This window comes from Leopardus geoffroyi, chromosome A2 (assembly GCF_018350155.1).
Source record: "Leopardus geoffroyi isolate Oge1 chromosome A2, O.geoffroyi_Oge1_pat1.0, whole genome shotgun sequence".
Lineage (NCBI taxonomy): Eukaryota > Metazoa > Chordata > Mammalia > Carnivora > Felidae > Leopardus > Leopardus geoffroyi.
In genome coordinates, this window is record NC_059331.1 from 12,673,669 (window position 1) to 12,686,049 (window position 12,381).

The 12,381-nt window shown below is 57.0% G+C and overlaps 1 protein-coding gene across 7 annotated transcripts in view; it reads right to left on the bottom strand.

Annotated features, from left to right (window-relative positions):
- CPAMD8 (C3 and PZP like alpha-2-macroglobulin domain containing 8) overlaps nucleotides 1-10,307 on the bottom strand; it is an 83,555-nt gene extending 73,248 nt beyond the window's left edge. For 2 of the 7 annotated variants that reach the window (XM_045492457.1, XM_045492454.1), the window contains exons 1-7: nucleotides 7,786-8,126; nucleotides 5,907-6,058; nucleotides 4,243-4,265; nucleotides 2,333-2,498; nucleotides 2,203-2,255; nucleotides 1,851-1,868; nucleotides 1,384-1,438 (exon numbers count right to left, since the gene is read on the bottom strand). In XM_045492457.1, coding sequence (XP_045348413.1) covers nucleotides 1,384-1,438; nucleotides 1,851-1,868; nucleotides 2,203-2,255; nucleotides 2,333-2,498; nucleotides 4,243-4,265; nucleotides 5,907-6,058; nucleotides 7,786-8,039 — 721 coding nt within the window. In that variant the 5' untranslated portion in view covers nucleotides 8,040-8,126. Of the gene's footprint in view, nucleotides 1-1,383; nucleotides 1,439-1,850; nucleotides 1,869-2,202; nucleotides 2,256-2,332; nucleotides 2,499-4,242; nucleotides 4,266-5,906; nucleotides 6,059-7,785; nucleotides 8,127-10,031 lie in introns of those variants that run through there. The other 5 variants (XM_045492456.1, XM_045492450.1, XM_045492455.1 and 2 more) reach the window with 3 other exon arrangements.
- Nucleotides 10,308-12,381: the final 2,074 nt, after the last annotated feature.

Here is a 12,381-nt window from a genome sequence, read left to right on the forward strand (position 1 = left end):
CTCACTGGGACTCCCGCGAAAACCCAGATTCCAACAGCACCCTCTGCTTCTCTCCGCCACTCTGGAATTGGAAAACGCGACGGCAAAAGGTCCCTTTCCTCACGTATTCTGAGCCTTTGGTGGTCAGAGGACACTTAGGGTACATGTCACCAGCGTGCATTTTTTCTATGGGGCCTCAGCCAGGAGCAAAATCACACCAGTTGAGCACCTCTGGTCTACATATATCACAAGGGGGTTAAAAAATTCTTTTAATGTTTATTTATTCTTGAGAGAGAGAGAGACAGGGAGCCTAGGTGGGGGAGGGACACAGAGAGAGAGGGAGACACAGAATCCGAAGCAGGCTCCAGGATCTGAGCCGTCAGCACAGAGCCCGACACAGGGCTTGAGCTCACAAGCCATGAGATCACGAGCTGAGCCGAAGTCTGATGCTTATCCGACTGAGCCACCCAGGCGCCCTGCAAGGGGTGTTTTAAACGGGAGGCTAGCCATTCCCTTCCTCTGTGTTCTTCAGATCAAGTCCACACACCTCCCCGCAATCCAAGACGTCCCCAATCTCACTGTTGCTTCTGCTGTCAGCACTCCTGACTCCCGGGGCCTCCCTCCTGTTCCCAGCCTCACTCTCCCTGACATCCACTGGCCTCTGTCTGGAACGCGTTCCCTGTCCCCCACTTTTCCTGGCTAACTTCTGCTCCTTCTTCACTTCGTTGCTGGAAAGGCTCTTCCTCCCGGCAGCCTTCCAGGATTGTCTCTGCTGCCCCAGGCTGGGCGACAACCCCATTCTGCTCTCTCTCGGTCTGTATTTCTCCTTCCTAGCACTCATCATGGCGGATATCATCGCCTGTTATCGCTTAGTCAATGTCTGCTTCCCCCGCTGGCCTGGAAGTTCACCCTTTGTCAGCGGCAACATCAGTGCCCCACTGACAGGAAAAGAGAGAGAGTTGTCCTGCCCTTGGCTCCGCCGCAGCCCGCGCAGCCCCAGACTCCGAACTCAAGGAAGCCCTGTCCCTGCTCGTCAGCCCTCCCCAAGCCTTCTAGAGACGCTGCACTCTTACATCCGGCTCGCAGTGGCAGTCGGGGGTCCAGGAGCCCCCGAGGGGATGATGACACGAAACACCTGCGCTGGGAGGAAGATGTGGGGGGGGGGGTTGGCGCCCACAAACAAGACCGTGATGGTCCCGAAAGGCCTCAAGTTATGTGCAGGAGCCCCAGCCGGATGCCGGGACCAGAGAAACATGGGTGGGGGTGCCACGCTGCAGGGAAGGGCTGGTGGGGTCCCAGGCAGAGCACATTCTATCTTCCTGGAAGATCTGTTGCACCTGCCGCCCAAAGGTGCAGCCCCCAAGCCGCAGAAGGAAGAAGGGGAGGGGACGGGAAGAGGTTTACCGCAGCAGAGTGGCTCCAAGTGTCTCCACTCCATCATCCTCGAGCCCCTGGGGTCCTGCGGGGGACAAGCGCGCACAGTGAACTCAGGGCGCCCGGCTTGTGTCCGATGCACATGAGCACCCCCGAGCCCTCTCTCTCTCTCGGGTGGGACAAGCACAGAGGACAGGCCCCCAGATTAGCCATTTACACGGGAGCAAATGAACCCTCAAGGCACTGAAGGGACTTGTGTGCGAACACGGGGACAAAGGGGCCAGATCTGCTCCTCATTTAGGGAGCTGTGTGCAAATCTACAGACAGACACACACTTGGCTTGTCCCAGGGCAGATCCGGGGCCCGGGATGGACCCGGCCCCCGGCTTGGGAGATGCTGGGACAGGCAGGATCTACCTCGACAGCAGACAGTGGGGGAAGACAGACCAGGTCTAGCAGAGAGCAGGTTAATCGGCCCCAAGTCAGAGCTACACTCACCAGAATGTAGGCTTCCAGCTGCAACACAGACAGACAGACAGACAGGCAGTGAGCAAACCCCCCTCTAAAGCCCCCGCCCTCTGAGCACGCTGCCACATGCCCACCAGTGCTCTGGCCTCCCCGTGTCCCCACGGACCTCCCCCTGGCTCCCCAGGGGACTCGGAGCCACAGGGAAAAATGAGAACGGAGGTAGAAACCGGAAGAAATTGGGAAGAAAGACCCGTTGCTGGTGGTCCCGGTTGGAGGGGGGGCGGGTGGGTGTTCCAGACACATGGTTTTATTGGTGTTTTTGGGTTTTGGGGGGTTTTTTGTTAAGTTTATCCAGGCACGTGGTTTTAGATGCTGCTCTCACCTTCCTGCTGACAGGCCTCAGGTTTGGGGTGACAGTGAAGATGCTTATAAGCACTGGAAGAAAAGGAGACAGTCATGCGGCAGCTCAGGCCATGGCCAGCCCTCCCCCCAAGCCTGCACGAGCCGCCCACCTCGGTGCTGGGGCTTGTACACCGGCTTGTCCGTCTGGATGAACACGGAGACGCCCCGGCCGTCCACAGTCACGGAGGTCTGGTTGTGGAAGAGGGGGCCCTCCTCTGCCCGCCGGCCGCGACCCCACACCTGCAGGAGGGCCTGGCCCTGGAGGCCCGTGGGCACCTGCAGGCAGAGCACAGAACTTGGCGAACGACACGGCATTTCTCAACCTCGGCGCTGCTGACCCTGAAGGACTGGATCATTCGTTGCAGCGGGGGCCATCCTGTCACTGCAGGGTGTTGGGGAGCATCCCTGGCCTCCGCCCACTGAATGCCAGTAGGACCCTCACCCCCCGAGTCATGACAGCCAGAAACGTCTCCGGCCACTGCCAGTGGAGCCAGAATCTCCCCCCACACAAGTTGAGAATCACTCAGCAGGAGCCAGTCTAAGAGTTGAGGAGCCCAAGACCTTTTTTGGGCGTCTCTAGTCTGCAGCTCCCCTGGTCCCCTGTCCTAGAATGATACAGCCCTTCGTGGTCTCTTCTACAAATCCACAGCACCAGTCCTGTGAAGAGTGCCTTCTGATGTGCAGCGGCCAGGGACAGTGTGTAATCTTAACCCCTGTCCAGGGCAGCCCTGCTTTCTGATTCACAAGAAAGCCGACCTGTAGTTCAAGAGGACTTATCGAGGGTTTCCCAACTATCGACATCTGGGGCTGACTCTTTCTTGGTCGTGAAGGCGGTCCTGGGCACTTGGGGGGTTCGGAGCTCCCACTAGGTGCCCTCCCCAATTGTGACAAGCAAAAAGGTCTCCATTCTCTGTCTCAAATATAAATAAACATTAAAAACAAAATTAAAAAAAAAGGGGGGGGGGCGCCTGGGTGGCTCAGTCGGTTAAGCATCCGACTTCGGCTCAGGTCGTGATCTCATGGTTCGTGGGTTCGAGCCCCGCGTCGGGCTCTGTGCTGGCAGCTCGGAGCCTGAAGCCTGCTTCGGATTCTGTCTCTCCCTCTCTCTCTGCCCCTACCCGCTTGCGCTCTGTCCCTCTCTCTCTGTCTCTCAAAAATAAATAAACATTAAAAAAAATTTAGAATGCTAATAGATCTTTGTGCACAAAGACGCTCACAACTTTCAGATTACATTACCAAAACCCTGAAAACAACCTTTTAAAGAATCTAACCATGTACAAGGTGGAGAGGGTTAGTAAATTAGTACATAAAAAAAGATCCAGTAGGATGCTGTTAACAATAAAGGGCAAATTACAATTATAGAGACTTGAACACATAGACGTATGTTTATGCAGTGTGTTAAGAGAAAAGAGCAGGAAACGACAGGGTGTCTACCCTTTAATTGCAACGATGAAAGAAATACCTTTTTGTTTTAAGTGTATTTATTTGCTTTGAGAAAGAGAGCGAGCGTGAGCAGGGGAGGGGCAGAGAGAGAGAGGGAGACAGAGAAAATGAAGAGTCCGACGCTTGGCGTGCCCGGTGGCTCAGTTGGTTGAGCATCCGACTTCAGCTCAGGTCATGATCTCTCTGTTCATGAGTTTGAGCCCCACATCGAGCTGGCTGCTGTCAGTGCAGAGCCCGCTTCAGATCCTCTGTTCCCCTCTCTCTGCCCCTCCCCACGTAGCATGCGCGCATTCACGTGTACTCTCTCTCTCAAGAATAAACATTAAAAAAAAAAAAAAAAAAAGAGTCAGACTCAACCAACTGAGCCACCCAGGCATCCCTAGAAATGTCTTTATGTGGATGAAGATTTATGGGAAACACAAAAGGGAAAAGTATAGGGGATGGGATTACAGGTGAGTTTTCTCCTTTTCTCAATTTTTTTCTTCATTTTTCTCACCGCACATGCAACTTCTCTCGCTCCATTTCAAATCAATTATTTCCAAGGTAGGATTTATGATTTTAAAAATTCATAGCTTACCTTGAGTTTGATTGTTCCTTTATCTACAAAAATAAAAATTAAATGACAACAGTTAAATTGGGAGCTGTGTTTTCTTGCCTCCCTGAGCTGCAGCCTTACAACTAGGAGCCTTTTCTACCCAGAGGGATTTTCTGTAGACAAACACACACACTGGGTCATGCTGGTCTGGCCTGGGCTGGGATTGGGAAAAATGAGATGTTTCCTCCTAGGTGGTGAAAGCTGAAGGCCAGAGGGGATGGACAAGGCTGAGTTATTCAGGGGAAAGTTGGCCAGCCTGTATTCAATTCACTTCACCCTTGGCCCCTACCCAAGGTAAGCTTGAAGAGAGCAAAGGGAAAACTCCAGGGGAGTGGAACAAGGAGAAGGGTGGAGAGAAAGAAGAGGAGACTGAGGTCCCCAGTGGACCTCACTCCAGTAGATCTATTTTCCCATCACCTCTCTCTTTACCCAAACAGAATCATTTACCATTCTGACACTCTCTGGGCTTTCTAGCCTCTAAGACTCGATTTAGCATCTACTGTTTTTGCCTCCCAAAACTCATTCCCCATTTTCCACTAGCAGAACCCTGATTTCCTTGGGGGCGCCACCTCCCCAGCTCCCAATTCATGAGGCTTGGTGGGGCTCTGCCCATCTCTCTTGGGGCTCTGTGCAAATCTACATAGGTCTTCCCTCAGCCACAGTGATTGGTTCAGAGTTGAACACATGACCCAAAATGGGCCAATCAGCATTGGCTTCCCCAGTCCAAGGGGTTGGGTCAGGATTGAGCACATGACCCAAGATAGAACAATCAGAGGGAATGATGGGACATTTCTCAGAGGTCTTGAGAACCGCTTACTCTCTCAACTTTGGGGAGACACAGGCCCATCCAGAAGTGGGCCTGGGAGACAGCCAGTGATGCCAGTGGCCTTTTCTAGTTGTGACAGCCCATAAACACTGTTGTTGAAGCCAACCTGATCTGGGTTTGGGGACTGGCCAACAGGACTGCTGTGCTCCCACCTGCCCAAACCCTCTCCCGGTTTCCACTCCAGGTCAGCCTCTCCCTCGTCTCCCTGGGGGACAGGTACTGCCTTGCGGGCCTTAGAGCCCGGACATCGCCTCTGTGTCTCCTGTGGCCAAATCACACTCTGCGTGAAGAACGAATTGTCTGTCCTGCTGGACAGGTCCCTGCTCTCACCAGCTCTGTCCAGGAGGCCAGCATTGTTGTTATCTGAGGTTCACCAAGGGCAGCAGGGGAGAGGCTGGCTGGGGGCCTGAGCTCAACTCAGTGATAGTCTGGCTGTAAGCCCAGGTCTGGGCCTAACACCACAGGGGTGCTAGAAGCTCAACAAAAGGTCTGAAATGGTCCTGCGATTCCCTCTGGGTCCAGGCCCCACCTCTAGCCAAAGCTGACACAGAAGGGTTCCCGACTCCATCCGGAACGGCACCCACAGAACCTGGGCTGCCGAGGAACAACGGACTCTGATTTCCCAGACAGGGCAGGTGGCTGCCCCTCCCGGGCCTTACTCTTCCCATCTGGAAAATGGGGAAAAGGCAACCTGCTCTCCCTCCCCTGCTGGGAGGTGGGGTGGGAGAGAAACAAAGCAGTGCCCGCACGGCCTGAGCCCTGGCCAGGCAGTAAAGGCCACTTTACAAAGAAAGAGGAAGGAAGCACCCCAGGGACCTACCCAGGATGGCTCCCTGGCTCCGTGCCACCGCCTCGCCCTGGGCCACCAGCTGAGCCTGGACCATGACATCCCTCGGGGAGTTAAAGATGGTCACACTGATGACTTCCTCCACTCCCGAGCGGAAGACAGAGGGTGCAGCAATCAAATAGCCCCTGTAGGAGAGGAGAACCTGAGTGAAACTGGCCCACTTCCGGCCTCCTTGCCACTCTGGCTGCGTCAGGGTGCTCCCTGGGTGGTCTTCTACCTATGCCTGCCCACACCACGATGACACTGTCATTTTATGTTATCTGTGTCCCCCACCAACCTGTGAGCTCCTGGAGACCAGGGGCTGGTTTATTCATCTCTGAAGCCCCTGGATTAGGTAAGAATCTGGCCTGTCTGTATCTACCCAGCGCCACGCCCCTCCTTCAGTGTCTGCATTCTGGCCTCGGGCCTTTTTAGTCAGCTCATTCTGCCCCAGGACCTTTGCTCCTGCCGCACCAACACGGCGAAATACTCCCCCGAGGAACTGACAGGACCCCACTTCATCCTCACAGCCGCCCTGGGAGATGTGCTCAAACCACCCATTTACAGAGTCAGAAATTAAGCCCTGGACAAAGCCAAGTCATGTGCCCAACCCAGGTTTCGAACCGAGGCAGCCAGACTCCAGAGCCCAGTGGCAAGAAGCAAGGAGCTTCCTGCAGCATTTAAAGAACAAAACCCTGAAAATCAACTAAATGGCCTGAAACAGGAAATGCTCTGTGAACAGTGGAACCAAAACGGCCCTCTCTTTCTGAAAATCCTCAGCTTAACTAACCGTGAAGATACTCCTGGAGAATAAGGAGCATCATCTCACTTTCCAGATGGGAAAGCAGTCGCTCCGGAAGGAGAAGGAACATGCAGCAGATCGCCTTCGGACAGGGGAGAGCCTTGGGACGCCCTTAGGGCACCCGACCTGAGGTACAGGTCCTCCGCACCTGAGTTCCTGCCTCTGTTATTCTAGAACCTTCCATGGATAATCAAGAAGTCTTATTCACCTGTAACCACGAAAACTGCTCACGATGCAACAGTAAACACCAAGAGCCCAGACAGCAAAGGCAGAAACCCAACGGTGCAGAACTCCAGGCACCAGAAGGAAACAGGCAAAAGGCAAAACAGGAGGCCAGGCAATGAGATTAGGAGAGATTTTCGTTTCTCAAGATCCTCTCTGGGACAATCCCACGTTCACACGACAAAGACACGAATTTAGACCCTTACCGAACATCATACACTCAGGTGAACTCAAACCGGGTCAGAGATCTAAAGGTAAAACTCTAGGGGCGCCTGGGTGGCTCAGTCGGTTAGGCGTCCGCCTTCGGCTCAGGTCACGATCTCGCGGTCCGTGAGTTCGAGCCCCGCGTCGGGCTCTGTGCTGACTGCTCAGAGTCTGGAGCCTGTTTCACATTCTGTGTCTCCCTCTCTCGCTGACCCTCCCCCGTTCATGCTCTGTCTCTCTCTGTCTCAAAAATAAATAAACCTTAAAAAAAAATTTTTTTTTAAATAATAAAATAAAGGTAAAACTCTAAAAGCACTGGAAGGAAACATAGGAGAAAGGCTTTGGTGCGCTCGGGTTAGGCAGACGTTTTGTGACTACGACACTAAAAGCTCAATCCGTAGAAAAAATTGTGGACGAAGCGGACTTCGTTAAAACTTCATGACAAATCGAGCATTTCAAAAGACGCGGTGGGTTCCCGTTGAGTACCGTCTGGCCACAGCGCCGACCCTGGGAGCCCACCGCGCTCCGTCCAGCTTGAACAGTGGCCAGAGTTCACGAATCCTGGGTTCCTACATGCACTGCCCTACTTCAGGACTGTTCGGGGCCCACAAGGACCTCGGGACATACCATGTACAAACCACGTACCGTGTAACTCCAGCCCTGATGGGAATCTGCAAAGACCCCAGTTTGGTAGGTACACAGCCCAGATCCAGCGATGACTGGAACCGGTAAAGACCCCGAGCTCCCCTGTGCAGCGCCTCCTCTCGGCAGTTCACATAGCGGGCGGTGACCCTGGGTACATAACTATGCTTCCGGGAGCGCATCGTCGCGCTAGGTACGCGCTGTGTATTATCTAATTCCACCACGGACCCAGGCATGCAATGACTCTGGCTTCCCATGTGTCCTGTGGTGCGGCAGCATGGGAACCCCGTCTCCTTTAGGAATACTCTTGGGGCGCCTGGGGTGGCTCAGCCGGTCAAGCATCCGACTTCGGCTCGGATCATGATCTGGCAGTTCGTGAGTTCAAGCCCCCTGCGTCAGGCTCCTGGCTGATAGTGCGGAGACTGCTTGGGATTCTCTCTGTCTCCTTCTCTCTCTGTCCTCCCCCCACTTGCACTTCCTCTCTCTCTCTCTCTCTCAAAATAAATAAATAAACTTAAAAAAAAAATAAAAGGAATACTCTTTCCATCTCCCAGCTGACCTCTCGGGCCTCCCACATAGCCCATGCAGAGTATGGACGAGCATCTGGGGAATATACAACCCCCGTGTTCATTTTCCTTGGTCACCTCGTAAAGCCTTTGTCCAGAGCTGAGGTAGATTTTTCACCCGGAGACCCCAGAGAGCCCGAAGAAACCACAGGAACTCTCCCTGAGGTTCAGGAGTTGCAGCTGTTGGGATGCTTGCTACCCAAGCACTGCTGACCTGATGCATGCCCTGGGCACGACCGACAACTGGCTTCTCATCCTTTGGTCTCAGAAGGTCCCAGCCTGGGAAAGGCAGTGTATGGTAAACAGCAGACAGCGCTGGTCTTACTACAAGCGTGCAAACCCACGCTGCTTTCTGGGGTCAGGGATCCCTCATGCAAAAATCACATAGATCTCAGAAGCGGGTATCCAGGGCTGTTCCCAAAACAGGATCCCACAGCTCTGGCCTAGAGGCCGACGAATCTAGAACCCTGGGTCAGTAATTCTGCAAGTTCATTTCCTAGCCCGTGTCTCCAGCACAGGGACTACATTTCTCTCGACAGAAGGTAACACCCCAGGATGACTTTAGTCAGAGGCCTACACTCCCGAGAACTGCTTGAAACTCTGCCACTCGGAGACTCTGAACTTGGCCCTTAGAAGGCAGGGTCTGTAATTTCGGGCCAGGTCGAGCTTTGTGGTGGCGGAGGACCTGGGTGTGGCAAAATGTTGAGCAGCATCCCTGGCCTCCACTCAGTAGATTCCAGAAGCATTGCCTCCCCTAGACGCCAAGCAAAAATGCCCCTGGGATTGCCAAACGACCACCAGGGAAACAACCCCCCCCCCCCCACACCCGGCCTAACCTGGCTGAAAACCTCTGTGTTTAAGGGATGCCCGCTTTGAAAGATCAGGACAAAAATTTGCTGGATTCCAATTTCACAGGGTCCAGCGGCACCGGCACAGTACGGTGTCTTACTTCTCAAACTGTGATCCCAAAGGAGCTGTGGCTGGAAGTGACACCACCCCCCCAGCCCCACTACTGGCCTATTTTCTGGACTAAACAAGCACTGCTTGAACAAGCCACCTCATGAAGACCGAGGCCCGCCTAAACGGCTGAACTTGGGCAGCTCCAGGCAGCCCCCCTGAACCCACGGCCTTGTAGGGCTCACCCCAGCCTGGCAGGTCTGGAAATACTCCTGAGGACGCCAGCTCATGGGGCATTCTCCTTAGCAGCTAGTTAATTCACCTCCTCACTGTGTCAACTCACCAGAAGCTCTGTAGGCAAACTTCAAGAAAAATGTGGAAGCAAAACAAACACTTCCTCCCCACCACCACGCCCTCCCAAGGAAAACGGAACGGTAGGTCTCTCCTATTTCCCAGCCAAGACACGCACCTCTTACCTTCATGCCACGGGCAACTTGAAATCGCCACCCAAGACGACAGCCCCCGTCACGCCAAGGGGGCGAGCTGGGAAGGAGGCGCTGGCCTCGCAGCCCTAGCTCTGGGGACTCCTTGTACTTGGATGTGGCCCCCTCAAGAAGGCTCAGGGGGACCCCTTCCCAGCCCGACCCCTGGAAGTCAAGGGACAAGGTCCCGCCCAGTGCGGAGGCTGTGTAGCCTTGGACAGGTCGCTGCACCTCTCTGAGCCAGTCCCCGGGACCCCCTCCCCGAGAAGACAGCCAGCCTCCTCAGTCGCGCGGGGCAACTCACGGGGCCTGGGGCGCGGCGCACACTCCGTCCCGCGGCGACAGCAGCAGAAGCCGGAGCCAGAGCAGCGGGCCGAGCAGAGCGCCCCACATTTTTCGGCTCCGCGGGGGCGCCGCGCCCAGGGAGGGGGCCGGGCCGGGGCTGGGCCAGGGCCGGGGTCCGAGCGCCGTGGTGCCCCCTGCGCCGCCGGGGGCCCTTTGTTCGCAGCCCCCGCGCCGTGCGCACGGCGCCATGCGCCCCGCTCCGCGCCGGGCCAAGCTGGGGCAGCCCCGGACCAGCCCCCTCCCGGGACCCGCCTCGTCCACGGGCCCGCCCCGCCCCCGCCAGGGTCCGCCCCGCCCCTCGCACCCCCTCCCGGCCCCGCCCCGCGCCTTTCCCCGGACTTGGCCCCTCCACCCACTCGCCCCCACCCACTCCTGGACCAGCCCCGCCTCCTGCCCGGACCCCTGCGCGGATCACCCCCATACCTTGCCCACGCCCTCCCATCTCCTCGGACCCGACTGACCCCCTATTCCCCCTACACCCCGCCCCCTCCCTGCCCGGCCTCCCGATCCGCCCCCTTTCCGGACCCTGACCCGCCCCCGCTCCCTTCCGGGGACTCACCCTCTCCAAGGACTCTCTCCGGTCTCGCCCCGCCCCTTGCCCAGGCTTGACCCCACCCTGGACTCACCCCCGGCCAGGCCCAACCCAAGCCCACCCCCTTCCTCGGACCCGAGCTGTCCTTCGCCCCCAACTTCCCTTTACGCGGGTCGTTATCCTCCTGGAACCCGCCTCCTCCCGGGACTGCCCCCCACCCGGCCTCCTCCGCCTCCTCGGCCTCATCCCCAGCCGCCCCCGCATGGCCCCCACCGCGGACTCGCCCCGCCCCTACCACCCCCGAGGCGGCTGCTTCTCCGAGGCGTCTTCACGCCCCAGCCCCGCAGGGCGCCCACCCGAGCTTGGGTCGGCGACCTTGTGCAGTGCACGCGGCCTCAGGAGTGGAGCTCTTTGGGGAAACAGGCTGGCAAAGGACGAACTTACCAGATGTGCAGCTTCCCCCAACCCCCCCCCCCCCCCCCCCCCCCCCCGGGCCTCCGGCTGCCGGTCCTCATTTTTACCCTCTCCCCACCCCTGCCGCTCTCCACAAATCCCCACGGCCAAGGCCCTCTCTGGGCCTGCCTTTCCCCTCTGGCCTACAGCGAAGTTGGGCCGGCACCCCTTACTGTCTGGGGGCAAGGTGCCCATCCTGCCCCTCAGAGTGTTCCCACCTGAGCAATGGCCTCATTGCATAGGTTGGGGGGGGGCACCTCCTCTCTGTGTCGTGTCCAAGTCCTGCTCCCTCCTTCCAGCACCTTCAGCCAGCACCACTGACCCCTCTAGGAGGATTACTCCAGCTCCCAGGGCCCTCTAAAAGTCTAATGCTGACCCCACTTCCCTCCTGCCCCAACTCTTGGGGGCTCCCTGTTCATTGAGACCAAGTCCAAACTCCAGGCTGCCCTGATGGCTCAGCCTCACCCTGGTTCCTCAGAGGCCTTGTGCCACGTGCTCAAACTCTGTTCTTCTGCCCTTTTCCTTTGGCTGCCCAGCTCCTGCTCCTTCTGGAAACTTCCTTTGAACCCCTCCTGCTCCCAGGCACAGTGGGCCCTCTAGGGTGGCCTCCCCATCAGCCCTCTCTCGGCTTTAGGCCAAGCCCTGGGCCGACAGTGGGGACCGGAGGGCAGACAGGGCTTGCATTAGCAGACATTGGAGGGGGGTCGTGCAGGAGCCTGGCTGGAAGGGGACATCAGCAGGCGCAGAGGGGGCCAAGACCAGGAAGAAGAGGTGCAGGCCTCTGATCTCAGTCCACCCCGGGAACCAGGCAGGGCCTTCTAGTATAACCCTCCTAATGCACGGTCTGTCCTGCCCAGCTTGCCCAGCCTGCCACACCTCCTCTTGCTGGGCCATAAACCAGGCCCCCCTCTACAGCCAGGAAGCCAGCCTCCTGCCCAGCCCTTTGCTCCCTCCTCCACTGGACTCTGGCCACCCACCACCACAACCTGCGACTGAGAAACCTGCTGTCCCCTCTGCGGGGGATGGTCTTCTGGAGTCACAGGCTGGCCCCCCTCCACCTTCAGTGTCTACTGTCCACCCCCTTCTCTGTGTTGTAAGGACTCAGATTGGACGTGCTGCCCTTACAGGTCCCCAAGGGCCTAACTGTGAGTTCCCTGCTCTCACCAGATATGCCCCCCTCCGCCCAACAAAAGAGGCTGCTCCCCACCTATTCCCCTGTCAGCCAGACCGGTTACACCCCACCGGTCCCCAACCTAAGGGATCTCCTCTCCTTGTCTTTCTAACAAGCCAGGCACATCCTCCCGTGGGAACCGGGGGCACCCCA